Below are 27,927 nucleotides of genomic sequence, written 5' to 3'. Positions count from 1 at the left end.
TCTGGCATCAGCAGTGATATTCCTGGTGCCACAGCCTCTTTTAACCCAGCTGAGCTTCTGGAAATTCTCTATCAAAATATTTTTTTCTAGCTGTTTTTGGATAATCATCAACAAGATTTTGCTTGATTGTGATGTTAATGTTATTGTCCAATAATTTTCACATTCTGCTGAATACTCTTTCTTAGAAATGGAAACAAATGTGCATCTCTTTCAGTCAATTGGCCAGGTAGCTGGCTTCCAAATTTTTTGGTGAGCACATCTAGTAAGTACATCCAGGACTGCATCTATTAGCTGAAACATATCAGTCAATATTCCATTATTTCCTGGGACCTTATTTTTTGCCATTGCCTTTAGTGCAGCTTGAACTTCTTCCTTCATCACCATTGACTCTGTCATATACTACTTCTTGAAATACTTCAGTGTTGACCAATTCTTTTTGGTACAGTGACTCTATATATGTTCTCCATTTTCTTTTAATGGCTTCCTAAATAATTTCTCCTTGAGAAAAAAAATAAGCCATCTCCTCTTATGCAATTTATTGCCTCAGAAACCTACTGGAGAGTCAACTATAAAGTTTGTTCCAACTTGGCAGCAATGAGTTTTTTCAATGTGCTGCAAGATTCCTACGCTTCATTCCTGAGCAGTTTTCTATTTCCTTGGTGTTATCTCGCATAGTTCATTCCTTTGTTTTGGTTGAGTACCTCTTATGCTTGCTTCCAGAGAAAGAGAGAATAATTTTTTTTCTTTTTTTAAAATTTATTTTAATTTTTTTTATTATTATTATTAAATTTTATTAGTTTTAATGAACATTTACAGGGATTTTGGGTTTTCATTCCTTCATTGCTGCACCATTCTCTCTACCCTCCTCCCCAGTTTGTTCTTCTTCCCCGCCATCCGAATGTCTGTTTTAATTGTCCAATTGCCACAGTGCTTGTCAAAGTCAGTTCTGATTAATCTCCTTTGTCGGTGTGTCCTTTGCCATTCCCTATCACTCCTCCCTGAGAGAGACTTCACCCTGAGTCATAAGGAAAAGGGGATGGCGTATTCTCTTAGCTACTGAAAGAATAAAATTTGAATTTCTGAATTACTCATATGTTTTATTTGATCACTACTGTGACCCATTATAAAATTTTAAATTTTAATCTCTTTTACCCTAGAATTTCAAGAAAATAATTATTAAGGATCCAAGGATAGCTATCTTGGATTCTGACTGTGCTTTAGTGGTAGGCTAGGCTTCCAGACACTATTTAATGTCTACAGAAGTATTGCTAGGGTATTATGAAGACATATGGCCTTTCTAGTACCACTTAGATTAAAGAATTCAAATCACCCACCTACGTCCTTTAAAATAAAACATCTTATTATTGTGATTTGGTTGAAAATCTACAGCACACATTTGCTTTCCATTCAATAATTTATACACATTTTGATTCATAAATAACTACAATATCCACAATGTAACAATACTCCTCCTACTTCCTCCATTTGATTATCATTGCAACTCATCTTTCTTTCCTATTTCTTCTTGCCTTTCTGAGCTTTAACCTGAAATAATTGATTGTTCTAGATAATGGGTACTTACCTGGTATTATTATTCACCTACCTATTGTTGGGCTGAAAATTGAGCTTGGGCCCATGTAAAGTATTAAAGAATAAGAAGCTGTGCTGCAATCCCAAAGGCACACAGTTCAAATTCACCAGTTGCTTCATAGGAGAAAGATGGGCAGTCTTCTCCTGTACAATGAACTGCCTTTGAAAACCCACTGAAAGATCAGTTGACTCAATGGTACACAGTAACAACAAAAGGCCTAGTGGTAAAGAGCTGCACTACCAACCCAAAGCACATGTTTAGAATCCACCAGCTGCTCTGTGGGAAGAAGATGGGCAATCAATTCCTGTGCAATTTACTGCCTCCGAAAACCCTCTGAAGGGTCAGCTATGAGTTGATTCTGACTCGATTGCACATAACAACAACAAAGGCCACAATCTAATGGTTTTAACAGTCTCTACCAGACTAGTAAGCCTGGTCATTTTTAAATTTTCATTATTATGAGGTTTAGTCCTCATTTTTCTCCCATTCTATCCAAAACCTCTTATTGTGGCCCTTTTCAGAAAGATTAGCAGTGGTAGCCAGGTACCATCTAGTTCTAGGTCTTAGGGTTGTGGGTGGAGGGATTTGCCTAGTTCATTAATCCTTTGGAATAATATTTTCAATGTAATTTCAATTTTCTTCACTCTTCTTGCTCTGAAGGGGGAGAGATAATAGTTTGACCCTCAAATCACCACTTGCAGGTTTAAAAACCCTGGCCTCAGCTCACCAAGATGGGATATAGAATATTGCCTTTGTAAACTATGTTATGCTAGTTGACCTTGATGTTCTCTGAGACTGTGGTCTGAGCACCCAAGCATTGCAATTCAATCCCTCAGAAGGTATAGTTATGGCTAAGATGCTTTCATAACTATGCCCCCTCTACAGGGGTATATATTCATGGGTATTTTTGTAGCACCTATAAATAAACCTGTAGAAATATCCTGTGTCAAACCTACAAATGTTTGACTTACCTTTATCTTGAGTGAATCATTCTTTAATTAATACAAGTAGAGAGAGACAACATGACTACAACATTAAAAAACAAACAGATCTGCCATTCAAATCTTCAGATTCTCATTCAGTGTGTGTGTGCTTCTAATTTCTCATCTGTGGCTATGATGATAATAACAATAATTTATGTTCCTCTTTATCTCTTAGGTGCAGTGACTTGACCAACTTTTTGAAATGTTTCAGCATAGTTAACTGTAGAAGCAGGGGTTTTGGTTCTTATAGTTTGAGTGATTTTTGTGCTTACTGTGGTAAAGCCTACCACTTGTGTCTTGGTTTAATTTGCAGGAGATCCTCCACAAGAGGATTCGAGTCCCATGAGCTTGGTGAAGGAGATGAAAAGAAAAAGCGTGATTCTCGTAAAAGTGGCTTTCTCAATTTAATAAAGTCTCGATCCAAATCCGAACGGCCACCAACTGTCCTGATGAGTGAAGAGCCGTCATCACCTAAAGGTGCAGGCAAAGGTCCAGCTGCAGACACGCCCAGGAAGGAAGTGAAGCCAGCTGAGCACAATGGCAATTCTGAGAGGATAGAGGAGATCAAAACGCCTGACTCCCTTGAAGAGTGTCAAGTGGAAGAAATGGGGAAGATAGAACGAAGTGACAGCAAGAGCAGCCCCCAGGGTGGGCGAAGGTATGGAGTCCAAGTGATGGGCAGTGGCCTACTGGCTGAGATGAAAGCTAAACAGGAATGGAGAGCTGCTTGTGCACAGAAGGTAAGGAACTATTTTTTACTTGACTCTCTCTCTCTCTCTCTCTCTGGTTTTGCCTGAACTTGCCTTTTTTAATGGACAGCAGTGATATGGAAAGATAGCCTGTTGGCCAAAGCAGAATTCAAAAAAAAACAAAAGACTTATTCTTTAAAGAGCACAGACCATGAAGGTATTGCCAGGTCAGTATTACGGTCTTATTGTTCTGAAGAGTTTCAGCAAATGAAAATAGGTCAAAGAATGAGAGTACACTGGTCTTTCTCCATCTTCCCAAGTACCTTCTGGGAATGTCACCAATGAGCTGTTTATTTAGTGACAGCTGTTTCAGGGGAAGCTCTCAAAACTAGGGAAAGACTGAGTCAGCTAATCCCAGTGGGGCCTCAGGATGTTTGGAGATAGGACTGATGACAAACGAAAATAATTGAAACCAGATTGTAAGTATAGAAGGCAGGATCAGGTGTGTGTATCATATCCGCCCCCCACCAGCAGTTATTTCATAATTGTTTCCCTTTTGTAAATCTAAACTATTCTTGCTATGCTCCAAATTTTAGAAGGAGGGGGAGCTAAGGTGTTCTGTTAGAATTTGTGGAGAACTTGATTATGAATATGTTTTGTCTATTGCTATAAAGGAAAACTTTGTGTTCCTATTAGTTGTGGGTTTGCTATTTTATTAAGTTGCCTCCAACTCATGATGGCCTGGTGTATAACAGAACAAAGTGCCATATTTGTGGACAAAATGTACAGTGCAATATAAAAATTAAGTTTTTTTCTTTTACTGACCCCCAAATCAGATTTTTTAAAAATAATTTTTTTTAAATATAGGTCTTCTTTCCCTATTTTTCCCATTTCAAGTGAAAGTTTACAAGTCACATATATTTGTCATAAGATCATTCATACAATTTTTGGTTTATAACATTAGTTACTATTCATTGTTGTTGTTGTTATGTGCCATCAAGTCGCTTGCGACTCATAGCGACCCTATGTACAAGAGCTCTATATGCCCTTCTATCCTGTGCCAACCTAGCCATCTCAAACGCACTTATTCCCACCTCTCTAGTCACAGAATCGATCCATCTCATCAAAGGTTTTCCTCTCCTTCGCCACCTCTCCACTCTGCCAAACATGATGTCCCTCTGCAAGGACCACCCCTCCTTGCAACATGCCCAAAATATGTCAGACGAAGCTTCAGAATCCTTGATTCCAGGGAACATTCTGGCTTCACCCTCTCCAGGACAAACCTGTTTGTTCTCCTAGCAGTCCATGGTATATCAACACTCTTCTCCAGCACCACAGCTCAAAGGTATCAATTCTCTATCTACCCTAGTCACTGTCCAACTCTCTGATGCATAGCACATAATTGCGAAGACTATAGCCCAGATCAGGCGCACCTTAGTCTCCAGCCTGACGTTGTTGCACTTTAGTACTCTTGCGAGGTCCCTCACTTCAGTACTCTTGAGAGGTCCCTCGCAGCCGACTTTCCGAATGCAATTCGTCTCTTGAGAGTGTTGACTGTGGAGCCAAGTAAACTAAAACTGTTAACTATCTCAATCTCTTCACCATCCATACTGATGCTGCCAATTGGCCCAGTGGTTAGAATATTTGTTTTCTTGATGTTGAGCTTCAGTGCATATAGGAGGCTGTAGTCCTTGATCCTCCGCAGCAAGCGCTTCAGGTCCTCCTCATTTTCAGCAAGCAGAGTTGTATCATCTGCATAATGCAGGTTGTTGATGATTCTTCCACCAATCCTGATGCCACATTCCTCTTCGTATAGCCCAGCATCTCAGATGATCTGTTCTGCATACAGGTATGGAGACAGAATACATCCCTGATGAACCCCCTTTTGATTTTGAACCATCTAGTGTCTCCTTGCTCTGTTCTGACAATTACCTCTTGGTCCGAGTATATGTTTCGCATTAGCACAATCAAGTGTTCTGGGATTCCCATTCTTCTCAGAGTCAGCCACAACTTACTGTGATCCACACAGTTAAAAAGCCTTTGCATAGTCAATGAAGCACAGATAGACATTCTTCTGGTATTCTTTGCTTTCTGCTAAGATCCATCTAACATTAGCTATAATATCCCTAATACCATGACCTCTTCTAAATCCAGCCTGCATATCTGGCCGTTAATGTGTATAATAAGTAAGGAGCTGCACTCCTATTCCAAAGGCATATGGTTTGGATCGACCAGCTGATCCACAGGGAAGGATGGGCAATCTCCTCCCTTGTGATTCAGCTGCCTTTGAAAACTCCCCAGAGGATCAGCTATAGGTCAGTTCTGACTCAGTGGTACACAGCAACAGCAGTCTATCCCTTATTTTGTTTGCCTTTCCTTTCCCCTAACTTTTCTATTTATTAATTTTTATTTCATTGCCTTCCTTTCCTATTCCTATCAAACTTACAAGATTGCTTCTGTGTGTAAGTAAATTTTTCCTTAGCTCCTTAAAAAAGCTTTCTTAGACTGTACTTGTCCTTTTATGACTGACTCATGTCACTCAATATCATTTGTTCTAGATTCATCCATGTTGTGCAATATTTCACAAATTCATGTTTTTTAATGATCCATATTAGTGTATTGTGTGACGTACCAGAGTTCCTTTAGACATTCGTCCATTGATGGGCGCTTGGGTTTGTCCCCACCTTTTTTTTGTAATGTAAATAATGCTGCAGTAAAGATGAGTGTGTGTATGTTAGTTTGTGTCACAGACTTTATTTCTTTGGGTTGCATACATAGTAGTAGGATTGTTGGTTCAAATGGTATTTCTGTTCCAACTTTCTAAGAAAGTACCAAACTAACTTTCCATACTGGTTGCACCATTTGACCTTCCTACCAACAGTGTATGTATGATAGTTGCAATCTGCTTGCAGCCTTGTTGAATACTGCTGGTTTTGCTGGGATTTAAATAATATCTTCTTGTTTTGATTTGTGTCTCTCTAATAAGCTACTGATCTTGAACATTTCTTCATGGGATGTTGTGTTTTCATTCTTTTTTTAAAAAATTATTTATTATTTCTTTCATCATCTAATAAGGTTATATAGTTTCCAGGTTCTTGATTTTCCCTCCTTGATTTCTCTTTTGTTGATTTCTAATTTTATTCCACTGTGACCTGAGAAAATACTTCATAGTATTTCAATGGGTTTTTGGAGCTTTGTTGTTTGTTTCTTTTTTTTTAGGGTATTATGGTTATCACAAGAGTCCACAATTAAGGTTGCATAGTGGAATGTACTTGGGGCGGTGGGAGGGGTGCGGGGGGATTGTGTACCAGGGAAGGAGTGTTTCTTTTACTTTTGAAAGAGAGGAGTGGACTGGGGGGGTGGGAGGGGGCTGGATGGGTAGAGAAATGCAGCAATGAATGAATGGAAATCCAAAATCTCTGTAAATGCTCATTAAAATTATTTTTTAAAAAAATTATTGAGGCTTGCTTTGTGACATAACTTATGGTTTATTATGACAAATATTCATTGTGGAAGAAATGTATACTGTGTTTTTGTTGGGTGGTGTGTTCTGTATATGTCCACAAGATCCAGTTAGTTAAAGTATTGTTTACTTTTGCTTTTTTGTTGAGTTTTTTTTTCCAGTCGTATTGCCTTTCATCAAAAGTAGTGTATATTGAGGATCCCTACTGTTATTGTGGAATTATAAATTTCTCTCTTCAAGTCTCTTACAGTTTGATTTATGTATCTTAAGGCTGACATTGGGTGTGTATTTATTAAGATTGTATCTTCTTGTTCAATTGACCCTTTGATTATTATATAATATTTATTTTATCTCTTATGCTACTTTATGCCATGAAGTCCATGTTTTCAGAAGTTGATATTGCCTGCCTCTCCTGCTCTTTTATGATTGCTGATTGCTTGATACATTTTTTTATGTATTCCACATTTTTACTTTTAGTCCATGGATCAAAATTGTGTCTCTTATAGATAGGACATTGATGGGTATTCTTCTCTTAACCATTCTGCTACTCTTTTTCTCTTGACTGGTGCATTTAATCCATTCACCTTTTGTATTATTATCTATAGACATGGTTTTATGACCAAGGCTTACCTGCCTGGCCAAAAATGGTATCTTTGGCTACTTAAGGGATGAGTGCAGGCAGAATACCCAGTCAGAGATGTCTAACATGAACAGATAGTCACTTCTTACCTGAAAGGTCCAATGATGGCACACTTTGAAAAGGGTACCTTGTTCCACATGTGGCTATGGAGTATGCTGTGTAAGCATCACCAATGAGAGGGAAGGATACTACTTAACGGTGCCCTCAACCAACCGCAGGTCTGACTGTGGTACAGTCTCCAGGTTCCTGGAGGAAAGCTTTGAGTGTTTCCTGCTGCAGATACAATATTATATCAACATGGCCAAAAGAAGGTTGCCAACCCCTTCGTGAGTCAGGGTGGATAAGTTTCTGTTCTGAGGTTGAGGGTCAAGGGGAGGAGAGACTGTACCTTTTCTTCATACCAGCTAGCCACTGTTGTGTATATGGGGACTGCTGCCATCCTGGATTCCCACACTACTTAGATAACTATTCAGAATGGCCCCAGTTTGCTTGTTATTGTTCTGTGCATCATTAATCTCCTTACACTTTCTTCCCTCAGTCAGCGGTTCAAGTATTTCCTTGTCTTTTCTTTAAACTATGGGCTTCAGAATTTTCATCCATATCTGTTGTATTTGTTTTCTGGTACTTTAGGTGCAGAAGTCTGAACTGACATCTTAACAGAAATTAGTCTAGTCTGCCATCTTACCCAGAAGTCATCCCACTTACTTTTAAAATCTCTTATTTACTCCTAACAAGCCTTTGGAAATAAATTTATGATTACCAGGAATACTGTTGAATATAGTTCTGGTAGATGAGTCCCTCAGGATGGAAGACACTCCAAAAATGAAGAAAAACAGTTACAAACATCCATTAACAATTGGAACATGGAATGTGCAAAGTATAAATATAGGAAAACTCAAAGTGTTAAAAAAGACATGGAACTCATAAAAATGGCATGTGTGATCTAAGATGAATTAGTTTTTGCCATTTTGAATCAATAATGATTTTATTTTGGGAATGAAAAATTAAATAGGATTGGTGTTACATTCATCATCAAAAAACATTTCTAGATCTTCCCTGAAGTACAATGCTGTGAGTGATAAGAGTATTAGTCATACACATACAAGGAGACATGTTAATACAACTATTATTCAACTATAGACCCAGCCACTCACTAAAGTTAAAAATAAAGAAATTTAGGGCTTGTACCAACTTTTGCAGTCTGATACTAGTTGAACATGCAGTCAAGATACATTAATAATAATTCGTGAATGGAATGCAAAAGTTGAAAACATCGGAGACTGGTAACTGGAAAATATGGCCTTGGTGACAGAAATGTAGCTGGAATTCAAATGATAGAATTTTGTACAATCAATGATTTATTCATTCATTCCAAATACCTCTCTTTAGAAAACAAATAGCAACTATATACATCTATTTCTGCTGCTAGACTTTATGGAATCAGATTGATCATAGATGTGGAAAGAGTTGATGGAGAAACTAGTCAAAGCAAGGCCAGGGGCAGACTGTGAAAGAGATCATCAATTACTCATGTATAAGTTCAAATTGAAGCTGAAGAAAATGAAACATGTCCACAAGAAACAAAATACAACCTTGAGTTTATCCCACCTGAATTAAAAAACCTTCAGAAGCAGAACTCTAATGCCTGAAGACCAGATGAGTTGTAGGGTGACCTCATTAAAGAAACAAAAGATCATTCATTAAAAAGACAAGAAAGAAAGAAAAGACCAAAATAGAGGATAGAAAAGATTGAAACTTTAACCAAAACACAAATGCCAAAGTACTGAAGTAAGAGAGGTTAAAAGGAATCTTCAAAGGACAGCTCAAGGAGGCAAAGTAAAACATTAAAATGAAATGTGCGAGGTACTGGAGTTAGAAACCCAAAAAGAAGAATACACTCACCATTTCTCAACCCAAAGAATTGAAGAACAAATTCAAGTCTCAAAGTGCAATACTGAAGGATGTGGACGAAATATTGAATGATGCAACAAACATCAAAAGAAGATTCAAGAAATACACAGAGTTACTGTACCAAAAAGAATTGGTCAACACAAAACCATTTCAGGAAGTAGCATATGATCAAAGACAAATAGTAGTGAAGGAGAAAAATCCAACCTACACTGAAGATATTGGCAAGAAACAAAGCCACAGTAATTGATGAAATATCCAGGTGACATACTTCAGCAGATTCATTCAGTCCTAGACTAGACATGCTTACAAACGTGCTATTAAAAAGAAGAAAAAAAAAAATCTGAAGACCTGGCCAACTGATTGGATGAGATCTGTATTTGTTCCCATAAAAAAAAAGGGCGGGGGGAAGACGATCCAACAGAATGTGGATATTATTGAACAAAATCATTAAAATCACGTTTAAGTAAAATCTTGCTGAAGATAATTTAAAAGTGGCTGAAACAGTACATTGACAGGGAACTTCCAGAAATGTAAACTGCAATTAGGAGAGGCCAAGTCATGAGGGATATCATTGCTGATACCAGGTCAGTTAGATCTTGGTTGAAAGCAGAGGTTAACAGAAAGATGTCTACTTGTGGTGATGGTGGTGGTGGTGGTGGCATACTATCAAGTCGGAACCGACCCTCTAGCAGGTTTTAAAGCTAGTTAATCACACAGAGATTGCCCATCCTTCTCCCATGGAGCAGCTGGTGGCCTCAAACTGTGTGCCTTCCCGATTGCTGCACAGCTTCTTGCCAGTAGGCCACCAGAGTTCCCTTTACAAAGGCATTTTACTGGGTGGATAATAAGAAATTACGGTTAACATTGAGAAGAATGGAAATCCCAGAATACTTAATTGTCACCATGCAAAACCTTATATATTATTACCTACACAAAGCAAAGGAACACTGCATATTTTAAAATGAGGAAGGTATGCATCAGGGTTATATCCATTTTCCATACCTATTCAATCTGTATGCTGAGCAGATCATTCAGGAAGCTGGAGTACATGAAGGAAAAGATGGCATCAGGACTAGAGAAGACTCAACAAAAATGTGTATTATAGAGAAGTGAAGACTTAAGACACTTCCTGCAGAAGACTAAAGCCTTCTAAATGGATCATATCTCAATATCAAGAAAACAAAAATCCTCACCACTGGATCAATAGTTAACATCACAGTAGATGGAGAGAAAAAAATGAAGTTATCAATAATCTCAGTTTACTTGGATCTACAATCAATTCCATGGTAACAGTAATCAAGAAATCAGAAGACATGTTACTTTGGAAAAACCTACTGTCAGGACTTACCTGAAGTTCTAAAGAGCAAGAAGGTCAGTTTAAAAACTAAAGTGTGTTGGACTAGGTGAAGGGAAAGTCAAACTGAAATGAATAGGTGATCATGCATTATGTGTATTACAATCAATAATCTGTAACAGTACATACAGTACAGCTTAAATGGGGGCAAGAGGACAGAAAGAAAATTTTAAGATAACATTATCTGGATATTAAAACCAAAATTAAAAGCTATGGCATGCCCCAAGGTTTTTCTAGTTGCATCCAAAAGTTGCACAATGAGTAAGGACAACAGAAGAGTAATTGATGTCTTTAAATTGTTGTGTTGGAGGAGAGTACTGAATAGCTTATGAACTTCCAAAATAACTGTTTTAGAGGAAGTGCAACCAACGTGCTCTTTAAGAGGCAAGGACTGTTTAACTTGATCTCCCACACTTTGGATGTGTTGCCAAGAGGGACCAGTTCTTATAAAAAGACTTTATATTGTGAATAATGGAGGTCAGATAGAGATAGGAAGACCTTCACAAGATGATTTAATCTAGCGATTCTTAACAATGGACTGGAGCATATCAGAGTTGTTGTTCTTAGGGTTGCTAGGAGTTGAAATTGACTCAATAGCACCTAACAGCACAACCAACCTCCAAGGAACCTTTAATTTTCAGAAGTAAATGATGAAAATTGTACCAAGTATGGAGGGTTATTTTGTATTACCTTTAAACAACTAAATAGTTTTTATTAACTCTTTAATCCTACATGATTACACATCTTTTTACTATGGTTTTCTGCCAGTACCAACATGATGCACACAGTTCCTGATTTATCAGTGTATCACTTAGCACCTGTAATTAAGAAACTCCCATAAAATATACAACAACATATTATATATTATATATTAAAAAATCAATATGCTTAAAATAATCACAAGAACAGGTGCTAATTTGCAACATACTTCAAAGCATTGTTATTACTGAACTATTGAAGATATGTTAAGTGTTTCTGAAAGTGTTTCTTAATTTTTTTTATGCATAGGAAGATACACAATGGACTAACATTTGACAGACAAAAGATATAGCTTAAATATTCTGACCTATATACAAAATCAGTTTAACAACAGAAACGCGGAACTCGTTCATTATCTGAGGACTGCCTGGACCGCAGTTGGCTACTCACAGGTCCCTCCTAACTCACTCATTAACTATTAGAGATGAGGACAACTGGCACCTGTGTTCTGCTGACTCAGCCACAGATGCATGGTGGGGCTGTCACCGCTCAGAACTCTGAATAAATACTGCTACTGCGCCATTGGTGATTCCAACGCCCAAGCAAACACCAGTACATTTAGTGGATTTAAAAAAAAAAAAAAAAACAACAACAAAAAACCCAAACCCGAACCCTAACAATAATGAATCTGCTGTGTTCACTAATGAGCTGTTTAGATCATTCATTTCCAGTGATCAGTAGCTACTGCCTTTTGGTGGGAAGAGAAATGCTAAAGGGGGTTTTGACCTTTTTTTTTTTTAAATATGCTTTGGATTTGATGTATAAATTAGCTCAAAGTGACACAATCCTTAGAGTTTCATGTTTGTTTGGGGCTTGGACTGATGATCTCTTTGCTCCCTCTAGTGTCCATTTTTAAGAATAACACCCAAACACTTTGCTCTTGTGTGAAATCCGATTCATAGCAGTGCTCCACATGCAGTTCAAATCCATCATCTGCCCCTTGGGGGCGGGGAGTGGAGGAGGATGTGCAGTCTCTGAAGATCCGCTGGAGGGTCAGCTTTGGGTCAGCTCCAACTCAAAAGTACTCAACAAACAAAATCATAGTGGAAGGAGAGTGCCCATATCCTGCTCCCCACCTTCTCCCTCCACCCAGCTGCTGGTGAAGTCAAACCAGGGAAAATAACACAGTCTCTGGCTTATCAGCTCAACATAGTTTGGAACACCAGGGCTCCCAATTCATTGGTGTTATATCAGATTAAATAATAACAAAAGAAAAATTAATTTTTATTTAGCTTTATGGATTGTTTTATTTTTTTTACCATAATATGCTTTTTTAAACTTAGCCTAAGCATCAGTGATTTACATATTATTGAGATGTGTATATACATGTTGTCATTGTTGTTGGTTGCCATCAAGTCGAGCACGGCTCAGTGGCCATATAAATAAAAGGCCTGAAGCCTTACTATAACTATCGTCATTTATCAAAGTTCATAGAGTTTCCAGAGGCATAGATATGTATATGTAAAGATTAAAAATGTTGCTCTTGAGTGGGTTTCAGTTAATGATGAGCCCACATTTTACAGAGTAGATCTCCACGCTGTTATCTTGAATATAATCCTTACAGAAGCAGACCACTAGGGCTTTTTTTCAACAGTTCTCACCACTGGACCAATTGGCAGCATCAGGATGGATGGTGAAGTGATTGAGATTGTTAACAACTTTAGTCTGATTAGCTCCACGGTCAACACTCTTGCCACCAGTAGCCAGGAAATCAAAAGACATATTGCAATAGGAAAGTCTGCTTTTAGGGACCTCTCCAGGGTACTGAAGAGCAATGGTGTCTCTCTGGAGACTAAGGTGTGTCTGATACAGGCTATGGTTTTTGCAATCACTTGTTATTCATCAGAGAGTTGGACAATGACTAGGGAGGATAGAAGGAGAATTGATGCCTTTGAGCTGTGGTGCTGGAGAAGAGTATTGAATGTACCCTGGACTGCCAAGAAAACAAACAGGTTCATCCTTGAGAGGGTTAAACCAGGCTGCTCCTTGGAGGAAAGGATTCTGAGGCTTCGTCTGCCATACTTTGGACATGTAAGGAGGGAGAGGTCCTTGGAGAGGGACATCATGCTTGGGAGGGTGGTGGGACGGTGCAAAAAGGGAAGACCTTCTATGAGGTGGATTGATTCAGTGACTGGGGTAATAGGGATGGGTGTGTCAGAGGCAGTGAGATTGGCACAGGATAGAGCAGAGTATAGGGCTGTTGTACATAGGATCGCTATGACTCACAAGCAACTCAACAGCACATAACAAAACCACCACCACTGGGTTCAAAGCATCAGCCTTAAGATAAGTAGTTAAGTGCAAACTGTTTGCAAGCAAATGGTTAAACAAACTGAAATGTTGATAAGTCAAACTTGTCTAGAAGTACCTTGGAATACAAATCTAGGACTTGCCTTCCAAAAGGTCACAGTCTTGAAAAACCCAGGGAGGCGTTCTCCTCTGTAACACTCAGGCCACTATGAGTGTCTCTGTGGCAACTGTTTTTGAGTTTTGTTGTTTTTCTTGGTTTTTTGGTTTTGTTGGTTTGTTTGGGTTTTTTTTTTTTTAAATCTCATCAAGTCATTCTGATACATATTTTCTGCTCGGTAACTTATCCTCAGTTATCAGTTATCAGTTATCCTCAGTTATCAGTTGCAGCCCTGAGACTGTGGCATTTAATCTTTGTCTTGGTCATCAGAATCTCCTTGCACTTATACTTTTTTAATTTCAAATTATTGCCAGCCTCATATTTGCCTTCTGTAAACAGATATCTGTATTCTGGGGTGCTGCCACTCTTCCAAGGGACACCTTGCTACCTTCACCCCCACTCCCCCTTCACATCTTCTATGCATTGAGGTTGGAAGAGTTTATCCTGCTTTTAAAACTCAATTGTTAGAAACTAGCCCTAGAAAGTATTGTGTCTGAATGCAGCCACCCCATCATACCTGAGAAGACGTGGAATACTAAAAGCTACAAAACCTGCCTGTCAACGAGAAAGAGGCCATGTAACCAAGCCCACAGCTTTCAGTGACCCTCTACACATTTGATCTCTGGGTGGCTCCTGAGAACAGGCCACATTCAGACCTCAGTTCAGGACTGTAAACCCAGAACAGAATCCTCTTCTCCAGCTTTGTCTCAGTAGCAGAATCTCGAGCTCCATGTAAGAGAGAAATACTAAGGAGCCACTATATATTATTTATGTTATGATATTCTGATTTTTCATGCTCTTTGCTTCCTCACCTACCTTCCATATTAAATAAATGTGCTTTCTTATCTGAGATGGTGCTTGATTTTTTTTTAGAGGCTTGGGAATGAGTCTATCTCTCTGGATTCTCCTGGTCCATCCCTGAGCAACATGGAACGGTTGGATGGAAGTGGAGCAGGTAAGTCCCTTACCATGCCCACACTTAGGGGAAAAAAACAAAGCAAAACATTTCCTTTCTGGTTCTAGGGATTGCTCATGATTCAAAGATGAAGAGGCAAAACTGGACCTCTATGCTGGTGTTCCTCCTTTTTTACTGAAAAGACTACACCCCTGCACTTTGCCCCTCCTGGGAACAGATCTCCCACTGCTGTTACCTTTGCCTGGACAGGGTACCTTTTCCAATTTCCCACACAGAGGAAATTCTGATGATTTGGTTCAATGAGAAGAATTCCCATGTTATGGAGATTTTAAAGGAAAGAGAAATCTATGTGGATATGGCTGATGTTTTTAAAAGTATACTATGCATGGTATATGGTATGCTGTGGTCATTGTTATATACCACAAGTTGGAATTGGTTCATAGCTGAAATGTCCAGTGGATTTTCAGAGGGATTAAGTCTCACAGAAAGGAAATGCCCATCTTTCCCTGTGGAGCAGCTGGTGGATTTGAACTGTGAACTTTGCATTGGCAGCACAACTCCTAGGCCCCCAGAGCTAACTGGTATACTAAGAATTGAAATGTAGATCATCTTTAGCCTGCTTCCTTTTGTCAGTAGTCTGATTAACTTAAGGGAGCTGTAAGTATGGAGACAAGAGCATGGGACAGTATTTCCAAAACTGGAAGATGGCCATCCACACAGCCTTCCAAATGCATTCTAGGTCAACAGAGTTGAGCGCCAAAGGATTATTAACTATAACTGAGGCACCTAACAGTTGGTTGTACTTGGCATCTTAGGCCAGAAATGAGCAAGATCAAAAAGCTTCAAGTGCATTAAGAAATACTGTTTTCTTTTTGCATTATTATGGAACAGATAATAAAATGAGTCTTGTTATTTGTACAGTGGTCAGTGGAGATCAGAATTACACCATTAAATACATTGCTTTTCAATAAATTTAGTCTTATGTACATATAATTGATGAGCAGTTTGTTCCAGACTTCCTCAAGCTACAAATTATTGTTTTCATTGACTTTTTAATTTTAAAGTGTTCTTCTTTGGTACCTGTTTTCATTATAGTATTGAAACTGCACTCAGTTGTCACAGAAAATCGCTTCAGTCTGGGGACACCAGAAAAGAATGCCAAAGCAGAACCCAAAGTGGATGTGGGCTCCAGGTCTCGAAGCTCTTCCAGCACAGCTAACAGCCCAAAGCCCCTCCTCCAGTCTCCCAAGCCCAGCCTAGCAGCCCGGCCGAGCATCCCGCAGAAGCCAAGGACTGCCTCACGGCCAGGTAAATGTACTACAAGCTCACTTCATCTCTTCATTTGCTCTGCGATCTTCAAGTCCATTCTGCTTCTAAAGACAAATGATTCCAAGTCATTCTTTGTAATTTTGGAGTTTACTTGTGTGTCCATAAACTTGCATGCTCATGTGCACATATTTTAACCACGTCACTAGATTTGACAGAAAATAAATATTTCTTGGTAATAAATATTGTGTATTTTGAATAAACTAAACTGCATTTATGAAGGGTAGAGGCAGAAAGAACATTTGATTCATTTGCAGATCTAATTTTCAAATATCAGTTCATTGAAATTCTTTGTCTGAAGGATGCCCTCACCTGTGTAGACTAACTTTTTCATGTATATTAGATATTTCTTTGCTTCTATGGTTTGTGGGTGTTATTCAGATAAACAGATAGAAAACTCATTTTTAGCCAGATTCCATAATACACCTCTACTCCTTTTTAGCTATTGCATTTAATGATCTTAGAATCCAGTTAGTAGAATTGCTTGATTTGTGTGTGTGTGTGTGTGTGTATCTCCACAGAAGACATCCCAGACTCTCCATCTGGTCCTAGTTCCCCTAAAGTGGCTCTTCTTCCACCCATCCTGAAAAAAGTTCCCTCAGAAAAGGAGCGAGACAGCCAGGGCAGCCCTCAGCCTAGTCCTCGGACATTTTCCCAAGAAGGTAAGAAATTTCTTTTCTGGTCTGGTTCTCCCATCAAGCAGGCTCATTCCAAGAGAGAGACTTTAATCCTGGACTGAATGACTATCTCAGTTTGGTTAAGGCAGCATTCTTCAGATTAAATTTGTGAAACCAGAATTGTTTCTTAGCTGGGAGACTCAATTAAAGACTCGGTGAAGGACTGTATACAGAGATCTAGCACAAAGGCATATCTTTTCTGTAAGAGTGATTACTAGTTGCTCTGGAGCTGGCTTCCAACATAGTAGGAGATCCTTGAGAATTATTTTGTGACCTGTTTGGTGTGGCCTTTGTGTTTCCTAGGTTCCAATATTTCCAGGAACATTTTTCCTCATATGGTAAAAGACCCCTCAAGGTCTGAGAGAATGTATTTCTTATTCTTAGAATGTGGTTAACAGCATAAACACTCTTAGGGTCACACTTGTTTGTTCCTTCCAGTTTGCTGGATTAAGAGTGGGGCATGAGTATTCTGTGACTTGATGACTGTTTCCTAAAATCAGATCAAGGGTGGGCATCAATGGAGGTGAGAAGTAGTTGAAGTAACCTTAATACTTTGGTCATTTTTTTCCTTCCACCTCACTAGTTCTTTTAATTCCCAACTAAATTTAGGATTCTGTTCTTGTACAGTGTTATATAAACACTGCCCCTAAGTTACTTCTGTAAAGACATTTTGGAGTAATGCAAGCCCTCCCCATTTCCAGATTGTTCTTATTATGGTTTGGGGTTGCCTGGTTTATTTTAAATTTGATTCATTCTAATTCTTTGATCTTGCTGGCTCTAACATTGTTTTACATTGTCCTTATTTTTCCTCCCAATTAATAATATTCTTGGGTTAAAGTTCATAAGGAGAATGTTTCTAAGTAGTATTTCTATACTGTGGAAGTCTAATTTGAAAGATAATAAAAATACCGCCTAATTTCTTCTATCCATTCAGCAGATTTATTTGATGGGTACAAGCTTCCCTATTCAGACTCATCTAGTAACTGAATAAAAGAAGCTAGTGAATCACTTTTGTCAAACAGAGAAACTAAAGTCATTAGTGGTGGCTGGCAGTTGTAGTAATTTCACAGGCTCAGCATCACAGTCACAGCTTTCAGAAGTCCTAATGTAAGAAGAAGAGCCTCCAGTGATTCCTGACTTGACCCTGGAAGTGCCCTGTCCACCTTGATCTCGCCACACATCCCCTCCGCCATTTATACCCTCCATAGATCTCCTTTATATCTTTACTTACTAAAAAGAAGCTTTAAAAAAACATTTTAAAGAATCCAAAGGAGCGAGGTAGGGAAATGAGAAAAGGGTAGAAGTAAGAAGGTTAAGTAAAAATATAATTGCCTAACAATTTTAGAAAGTTATGTTCCAGTGTCATTCTGGTTAAAGCACTCAGCTGCTGCCTGAAAGTACAGTGGTGAACCCACCAGGTGTTCCACAGGAGAAAAATGTGGCAGTTTACTTCTATGAAGTCTTATAGACCTGGAAACCCTCTGGGACACTTCTCCCCTATACTACAGTGTTGCTATGAATTGTCAGTTGTTTGATTTTTGTTACGCAGATAATCAGAACAAGGCCTCAAGTAACCCATAAGCCTCAAGAGTTAAGCCTATGTATCAGGGACATTTTAAGAGGCAACAAAGTGGGAAAGGTAGAGAATGCTTCTGAAGTGCCTTAAACTGTTGGGTGGGGGAAAAAAAAGTTGTGGTTTCTTTCCTGGGGAAGATAAGGTATAAAATAGAATAAGGTGCTTCAGTGATAGGCTTTTAATGACTCTTTACCCTCCCTGAAACAGCAAATATTAAGATGAGTGCATGCCCCATCTTTCCAGTTGGATGGTAGGGACTGTGGACCTGTGAAGAATATTCACTCCCTCTGGGTTCCAAAACAAGTTAATCATAGAGTTCATTCTGATGGTATTACTTTGCATTGAAATATAACAGAAAATGTCCTCCAGGTCTGAGAACAGGTTATAAATGTCTAATGTGGTAAGATTTTTACTTCAGTTTATTTATCAGGTTGTCCACTAAGATGACGCTGGAGTGACAGCCACCTGTGAGCCGTTTCTTTTCCTTTATAAAGTGTGTCTCATGTGCTCTTTCCTATTTCCTTGTACATTATTCATGCTGGTTACTCCATTTCCTTGTTCTGTGCCTCCCGCCGGACTAGCGTGCCCAACTAATTTCTGAAACAGGTAAATCACTGTGATTCTTCTGGACCATTCCATCGTGAATGTGATTTCCATTAATCCATCGTGGAATCAAAATGGTAACACTTGGGGCTGTTTTGTTAGAACCTTTTTGGGGGCAGACTCAAAGAGCTCACCTCATATCGCACGACATTTCCATAATGTTGGCTGTTGAATTCTGTAGAGAATGGCACATCTGCCCAGGACCAATAACATAGGTCCCTTAAATCCTAAATGGGGTGGGTAAGATGTTATTTAACTTGTAGTATTTTCTTAATGTTGACACATTTATGTCTTTGCTAATAGAAAGGGTAAATTGAATCCCTTTTCCTCAGTACTGCAAAGAGGAGATTATTACAAAAGAGATTCAGATCATGGCAGTGTCAAGCCTTCCAATAGAGGGAAAAGACCTTCAAAACTGTACGCCACCATTGCGGAAGAGGAAGTGAATGCAATTTGGCACAGGAAGTCACAGCCAACAAATGGTTAGAGCCTTCGATTGTCATCCTTCACTGATCCAAAGCTTATGAACTGGCACTAACAAAATTGAACTTATTGACAAAATTAAACCTAGAACTGGCCTAGAGGCTATTCATAGATCAGATTTCCCCTCCCCCCCGTATGGCAACAGGATGGTCCTTTCATTTGAGGCAAAGAATATTGATTTGAAAACTCAAAAATATAAATGTAGAAATTCTTTTGCGATGGATCAAGTTACTTTGGAATAGAGTGACTTGACCTTTCAAATTTCTGTGGTTGTCTTTCATATTTGGGGTCATAGTCTCTCCTTTTACATCTGTACATAAATTCTTCTGCTTAATTTCAACTATAATTAAAGCAGAAATCCTTAGAGCAATATAGATTATATACCCTTAAATAATGTCCTAACATCTTTCAAAGTCTTTTAAAAGAATCTAGGAAAAGCTAGTAACTAGATATGACATGCTTCTCTTTCAGATGATACTTTATGACCCTTGGTGGCATAATGGTTAGAATGCTTGACCACTAACATCAAAAAGAGGCAGGTCAAAGCCACCAGCCACTTTGCAGTTGAAAGAGGTAGTGAACTGCTCCTATAAAGATTTATAGCAATGGAAATCCTTTGAGTACTCTACCTTAAGAGGTCCCTGTGAGTTGTAATCCACTTAGCAGCAGGGGAGAGTTTTAGTTAAAAAAAAAAAAAAGAAGAAGAAGAAGAAGAAAAATTTTTTTTAAAAAAACAACCCAATTAACTTTTTAATCTTTAGGAATAATTCCTTCTGACTTACAGTAGTTATTTATGCCTCTACCTTCTATTTGTCTTACCATTTACTGTTTAATGATCTGTACAGTTGAGAGTAGTCTCATGTGACAAGATTTCAAATCAGCATAAACCTTCAATGGAAGTTTTTTAGAAGTGTTCTGACTATTCTATGGCTAAGATTATACATATTTTATATGTAAGATTTTGTTAGAGGACTTCTGTCCTTGGAATGAGATTGTTTTCTTGCCTGTAAAAGTTTAATTTCTCAAGGGTTAATATAAGTGTTGGTGACTTAATTGTGCTGCCAACACAAAGGTATATGGTTCAGATACACCATTGCTTCACAAGAGAAAGATGAGCAATCTCCTCCTGTGCAATTTACTGCCTCTGAAAACCCACTGGAGGGTCAGCTATGATTCAGTTCCAACTCAATGGTATACAACAACAATGTGTGTGTTAGGGAGCTCTAGTGGCCCAGTCCATAGGGAGGTGCACTGCTAACCTGAAAGTGGTACGTCTCTGTTCAAATCCACAAACAGTTTCAAGGGAGAATTTTGTGCAGTGTCTGTCCATATAGCCTCAGAAAGTTAATGGATGGTCAACTATGAGTCAGTTCTGATTCATAGACAGCAATGAGTTTAAGTTTTTGAGTTTGAGCATGAGAGTCCTTAATGGTTAAGCATTCAACTACTAGCCAGAAGGTAGATAGTTCAAAACATCCCAGAGGTGCCTCAAGACAGGCCTGACAGTCTTCTGAGGCACCTGTAAGGACATAACCATTAAAACCGTATGAAGCACAGTTTTATTCTGACACAGATAGAGTTACTATGAGTCATAATCCACTTTTCTGGCAAGTTATATCAACAATGAGTGTACTTACATTCCTAAGGATTATGTACATGGCCCAGCATTCTAGCTATAACTATATTCCTTTTATGACCTTTTAAGACAATTCCTCAGAATTTAAGTAAATGGGAAAGACCTTATTATAGGAATGTTTTTGCCTCTGACTACTGGCTGCCCCATGCACAATAAAACAAATGATTGCCTGGCCTTGTACCATTGTCTTGATTGGTTGCAGATTGGACCATTGTGGTCCGTAAGCTTTTCTCCAGCTGTTTTTCAGAGGAAGATTGCCAGACTTTTCTTCCTAGTCCATTTTGATCCAAAAAGTCTGCTAAAAAGTGTTTCACATCATAGCAACACAATGCCTCCAGATAATGGGGGCTGTTCATATGGTACACTTGTATACTCATGCAGTCACTTGCCAAAAGTTAAGCCATTTTCAGATTTGTTCCATTATTAAGAAAGTTCTGTGATCCACTGTATGCTTAACATCCCAGTGAATTATGATCATTCAAGTAAAAACTACTGTTTTAAAGAAATTTCCTTGACACAGATTTAAAAACAAAATCAACAACGACCATAAAATGCACCTACACTCCCAGCTTCCCACTGGCAGCAGAGTTTAGAGCTAGCTTTCTAAGCGGGTAGGTGGAGTTGGAACATGATCTGCAGCATAAAGCGAAGTCTGTGTAGGACAGGTGGAGAGAAAATATTGTTTGGTTCAATAGCACTTGTTCTACCCTAGAAAACACAAACTAATATGATCCTTAACTTTTAGAGGATTTTCTTTGTGGTAGCTTTATAGAACAGTCACAAGAACAATTTTCTCTCTAAAAATGTTTCTCTGGTATTTCCAAGAAAATCTGTTATCTTCAAATCATAGACAACTTACATAAGTAGGAACCTAAGGCATGTGTTTTCTGAAGAGACAGTATTATTTTTGAGAAAATGTTAAATTAGAAAGTATATTATTCCTACTGCTGCAATGGGCTCTACTGTGTCAGCAAGTGTGAGGATGGCACAGGTTAGGATGGGATTCCGGTCTGCTGTTCATAGGGTCGCTAGGAGTCGTATTCGATTCAACGTCACCTAGCAACAACAATATTGATTAATATTACACTCCCTACCCCCAGTTATATGGATGCCTATAAATTCTGGAAATTTACATTTTAAATCAGTTGACTTATGTAGTTAATGATTAATCAAGGCATGCTTGATATGCTATTTCTTCTTTAAGAAGCTGCCACAGAGTAAAGTGCTCAGATCCACCGCCCAGAACTGCAGAGATCATTCATAACATGAGGTAGGATAGAAGGAGGATGAGCAAGCAGAGAGATGAGCCAGGTTATACAGAAAGGAAAAGAGAATAAATCTGTGTCTCATGTTTTTCCACGATGTTATGACCTCTTAGACTTAAAATCTTCATTATAATGGGTTATGTCAAATTTTGATGGCATTAAATAGGACCATCTTGTATTTGCTATCCCACTTTGATTCCTTGAAATCTCAACAGGCACAAAAAGTAATTTTTTGTAGGAGCTTCAATTAAATTGCTTTTCTATATCATTTCATTTTCTTTTGTTAGTGCCGATTCCTGCCACTTAAACCGTGTTCACCTTTGAAAGCTGCATAGCAATCTGCTTTCTAAATAGTTCTGGCTAACAAGTAGAAATAGCATTTAAGTAGAACAATTCTATTAAGCCATGTGTGTATTTTCCTGTAAGCCTCTTAAGAACAGCTTTGTTTACCCTAAAACAATTTTCTTGTTTTCCTAAATCATGTATCAGTGAAACAGAGGCTATTGTTCTCAAATCATGCTGCATATTTTTTACCAAGATTATTCTGTTTTAATTGTGTGGCTATTTTAATGTTGTTTTGACAGCTAAATGCTTACCACTTTCTTTTTCTAGAAATATTTGTCCCTGCATCTTTGGAATTCCATGTTATTGTCTCTATTGTAAGCTGTGGTGTTTTTACTAGCGTGTAACTGATTTTCTTGAAGAGACTTTGTATGCACTGTACAAGATCTTATTTACACATGCCTGATTCTTAGATTCCTTTTATTTATATATCATTTACCTTTTACATAATCTAACCTGTAGCCAACAAGTATTGGCTGTGGCTTACAGCCAAAGCCAATGAATGATCTTTCTTTTTCCACCAGATCATGATTCCACTCCCATCATGAGTTTTTCAAAAGATGTTAAACAACTGGTTGGTATTTCCAGCTCTTACCAGAAAACTATGAAAATTAGGGCCAACTAACTGAATATTTTAAGGTCATCATAATATTTTCCTCCTAGAAAATATGAATGTCAGTGGAATTTAAAATAGAAATGAGCTCAAATTTTCCTATGAATCTCTAATTTGATGTTTATATGTACTTTTCAGAAATATTAAGATTAGCATCCATATGTACATATGCAAAGTCAAATCATCTTCAAGAACGGCAGATTTCATGTTTGAGCCTCTCTGCACCAATTATTGCCACTGTAGATGGAATGTGAATATTTATTGGGGATATGTGTTGCAGATGCAACCTACTCACTTACCTTTTATAAATTAATCTCAGTAGTTCATGGAGTAGTTAATAAATGCTTGTATAGGGACATATATATATATAGATGCTCTTGCACTTGAACTGTGCATAGGAGATTTGAAGAATTGTAATAAAACAATCAGATCTCTCTTCTCCACCCTCCCTGTATAAGTCAAGCATTAAGTCAGACTGCCTGAGGAGGAAATCCATGTGAATTAGCAGGAAATCTGAATTTTATAAATATTTAAAAAGAAATTCTGGAGCTTTCATTTCAAACAGACATAATCTTTTTGTACTATTCCTTAATGAAAGCCCGACCAAGCCAACTTCAATATAACTAATTAGCATCTTGATTAGCCTCTTGAGTACAATCAAATTACACTCCATGAGGACAAGGAAAGAAACTTAACAAGAACATCCTCCCCGCAAATTTGTTTATGCTGGTTATCTGAAATAATTAGACAAGAGACTGGAAGAACTAGCTATTTGAGCTTTCAAACTCAACTGCATTAGTTGTGACTTCAGTTCCTTGATCCCACTATGCCCCATTTTCCTATCTAGAAAGATGCTTTCTCACAATACCAAAGTGTTAGCATAATCATATTCACATTTAATGTAGCGTAAATTTTGAAATAATGCCACCAGCCAATGAAATGTTTTATGACAGCATAGAAGGAACAGGTCATGATTCTTCTTACATATTTTGATTTCATGAGTGGTACTAGGTCTGTGTTAGCAACTCAGAAACCAGCTTGTTAACATGATGACATTTGCATTATCCTCCCTTTCCCTTGTCCAGCCCTGGAGGAACCAGGAGTTCAGTGTCTGTGACTCTAGAGAACACACTATTGAATGGAGATTGAAGGGTAATCAGATTTATGCAGAAAAACTCCAATGCTGAGTTTCCCTGAGGTTTTAATGAGACCTGCTAGAAACTCTAACCTTTAGGGTAATCTCAATTTTTATTGGTTCTGATTTTACCACACTTAATATGAATTAGTCCTGGAGTTTCTAGGTATTTAAAATATTGTCAGGAGCCTTACTGGTATAGTCCCCAGGTAATTGTACTACTAATTCAAAGGAAGGGCCCCCTTTGGCAGTAGAATCCACCAGCTCTTCCAAGAGAAAAAGACAGGAAGTTTCTTCCTGTAAGATTTATATACTCTCCAGAATCCCACTGGATGGTCTACCATGAGTCCATTTCAACTCAACAGCAATGAATTTGAGTTTAAAATATTGACAGGTATGATAAGTTTACTTTTTCATACTTAAGAATCAAAGGAAATATCTTTTGCTCTGAGAGACAAACAAACGATTTCTTCCTTTAGCCTGTAGTATTGGAAGTTTATATTTTAGTATTTGGTAAGGAAAAAGAACTTCTTTTGATTTAAAATGGAAATAAATTTCTAGCAGATACCACAAGTAATATTATAAGATTAGATTTATTGTAAAATATCTTTAAAATGAATATAACTATCATTTTTCTCTACTTCATCCTGATCTTAGAATATATAGAATTAAGAACTTAAAGGAGTCTTTGTATGTTACTATCAAATTGATGTTATGATAAAGAATAAGTATTTTTAAATATTTATAAAAACTTTTTTGCCTTTTCCTCCAATGTTTAGGTTATTAATAATTGTCAAAGGACTCATCAAACAAATGTATATCATTTTTAAATGTGAGTACTATGTAAAAGCAAGCTTAGCAAATAAAAATCAAATATAGTATTCATTTGTTACATCACCCCAAGAATTTGTTTAAAGCTGTTCACTAAAAAATAAGAAGCCAACATCTTGAAAAGCTGCTTTTAAAATGATATTATAAAGATTTCTTTTTCCAGAATTTGAGGTAATTTTAACTTAACATTATTACCTGAAAATTTAAATTTTTATTGTCTAGATGTCAGAATCTAGTCCTGAATATCAAATTATCAAAGGAAGTACTTTATTATGTTTGCATGTTGACTAGGGGTTTAATGACCTTTCACTTCCTGAACCATTAGTGGATTAAACATTTAAGTAGCCAGCTCCTTTAAGATGAACTTTTTTATTTTTTAAAAAGCAAAATCCTAAAATAAAAATTATTAGAAGCATCACATGGATTCCATAGGTCTTCCAAGATTTCAGTACCATGTTCCTGGTTGGAATATTTGAACTTCTGAGTGAAAAGAATACTCCATTCCTATTTCAAGTCACATAAATACATGAGTTTGATATTTTCCACTTAAATAGTACCTATACAATTTTAATTTTAATGTTGTGTGCTGTCAAATGGGAACTGACTTACAGATGCCTCCCACCCCAGTAGGTTTTGAGAAGCAGTAAATCACATAAGAGGAAATCACCCATCTTTCTCCCATTAAGCAGCTGGTGGATTTGAACTGTGTGCCTTTCGGTTAGCAGCACAGTTCCTTACCACTAGACCACCAGAGCTCCTTACCCATACAGTAATTTTTAATAGTCTTTAATAACTGTGCCCTAGAATATGATATTTTATAATTTCCCATAGTACAGTAGTAGAAAAACTATGCTCTACTTGCCAAGCATACAGACTTTGAAAAACACACCTAGTTTTAAATCCTGGTTCTAAATTTTCTAAAACCTAACTCATGGGGTAGTGTGAGGAGTAGCAATAATAATACAGAGGACCTGATACATAATAAAGGCTCATATGTAGTCATTATTTCTTACCATTGTAAAGTCTCAGTGAAGTCTTCATATTTATATGTAGTCAGGACAGGTAAATGAAAGTATTGTTTTATTTGGAGATTGACTCCAAAAGGACATGATATACCAAAGACAGTATTGAACTCATTTCCACAAGAGTCTGAAATAGCATAAAAAGGGGACCTGTGGTTTTATAAGACAGACTAGATAGTCAAAAGATTTCTAGGGTCATTTTTTTGGTATCCTGTCCCAAAATGGGGGATAACCAACAGTAATTCTGCTGCAGAAGGCATCAAACAGAATGTCTATCCAGTGCTGTCTCAGAGCCATGTTTGTCCTGTCCTCTCTGGTGAGCAGGGAGCCGGCTGTGGTTGAGGTCACCTGATGCAGAACAGCTTTGGGGTGCTCCTTCCTGGCCAGCTCCTCTGCTCCCCTGGTGTGCCCACACCCTCTGGGGTTTGCCCCTCTCAGGGTCTTGACCACATCTATGAGAGGTTCGCCTTTCATAGGCTGTGGGTCTTTGTTGTTTTTGTCTTTCATCAAATGTGCTTCTGGTTTTGTTGTTGTTTCTAACTCTTGTCCTGAGTCTCTAAACTTCATTGGTAAGTTGTTTCTGAGCAATCCCACCACCACCACTCTACCACCTACTTTTCAAGAACCCCTTGCATCTTGTCAGGTCACTGGTTTAGCTTCTTAATAAATTCTGTGACTGACTTCCCTTTTGATTTCAGTTCCAAGGAGGAGCTGGGGCCAGCAGACCTATGAGTATCAGGAACATAAGCAACAGTTCTCCAGCAAAGATGGGCGTCAAGGCAGCAAGTCCAGTGACTCTGGAGAAGAAGCTGAAAAAGAATTTATTTTTGTGTAAAAGGCACCTGTGCTGAAGTCTTATCTGTGGGGTGCTTTTTGTTAGCCATCAGAGAGGCATGGGGCAGTGCCTCTGCTAGGCACTCTTCTCTTGGTGCTTTGTTTTCTTTTTTATTTCTGTCTCCCCTTTCCCTTCCCCTTTCCCCTTCCCCCTTTTTTCAAGTATAAAAGCATATCTATTTCTTTGGCATTCAAAGCACATTGTTTGGTCTTAACACCCCAAGCCTTGGAATTTGATTTCTAAACATTCCTTCATATGCCTTCAACGAAAGCCAGCAACTATCCCATGGACCCTACTTGAATTTCTCTGCGGCAGCTACAGATTGCCCTGCCGGAGGAGTTTGGGAGGTCAAAGAAGTAACTGGACATACCTTCACACACGGACAGGCCACTACCTCGCAGGCATTATAGGGCGCTGCAGAACGCCCCTTTGTCAAACCTGCACGTGGCCTGATAGAGAAATTTTACTCTTAATGTATGCAATTGCACATTGTAATTATATTAACAGAGCACACTAATAAATAACTTGTATAAATTATATATATTAGATCATGGGTATGGTTTTTGCATTCTCCCATGGGGAACCTCCTCCTTCCTGATGGTGGATTTGTACCTGGAAAGCTTGATCAGTGGCCTTGGCACAATACCAACAAGCACAGCCAAGAAGAGGGCAACGAGATCCCCAGCTGGATTCTGCCATGCACCCAGATTAATGTATATAGTTGATTGGAATGAAGTTTTATGAATATTGGTGTTTTCTGAAGGCCTCTCATGTCTGTCTGCATATTAGCTTTTAATGTGTGATTTTATGAGAGAATACTTTGACCTCTGTATAAAAAAGAAAAAAATTAGAATACTACTCTTTTTAAGA

The 27,927-nt window shown here is 38.1% G+C and overlaps 1 protein-coding gene across 2 annotated transcripts in view; it reads left to right on the top strand.

Moving 5' to 3' along the window:
- LRRC16A (leucine rich repeat containing 16A) overlaps nucleotides 1-27,057 on the top strand; it is a 495,675-nt gene extending 468,618 nt beyond the window's left edge. Inside the window, exons 33-37 of one of the 2 annotated variants that reach the window (XM_006888644.1) lie at nucleotides 2,888-3,314; nucleotides 14,671-14,752; nucleotides 15,827-16,021; nucleotides 16,561-16,701; nucleotides 26,921-27,057. In XM_006888644.1, coding sequence (XP_006888706.1) covers nucleotides 2,888-3,314; nucleotides 14,671-14,752; nucleotides 15,827-16,021; nucleotides 16,561-16,701; nucleotides 26,921-27,057 — 982 coding nt within the window. Of the gene's footprint in view, nucleotides 1-2,887; nucleotides 3,315-14,670; nucleotides 14,753-15,808; nucleotides 16,022-16,560; nucleotides 16,702-26,920 lie in introns of both variants that reach the window. The other variant, XM_006888643.1, reaches the window with a different exon arrangement.
- Nucleotides 27,058-27,927: the final 870 nt, after the last annotated feature.

This window comes from Elephantulus edwardii, unplaced genomic scaffold (assembly GCF_000299155.1).
Source record: "Elephantulus edwardii isolate Elephantulus edwardi_28Jun2011 unplaced genomic scaffold, EleEdw1.0 scaffold00070, whole genome shotgun sequence".
Lineage (NCBI taxonomy): Eukaryota > Metazoa > Chordata > Mammalia > Macroscelidea > Macroscelididae > Elephantulus > Elephantulus edwardii.
This window is presented reverse-complemented; position numbering and strand designations above follow the sequence as displayed.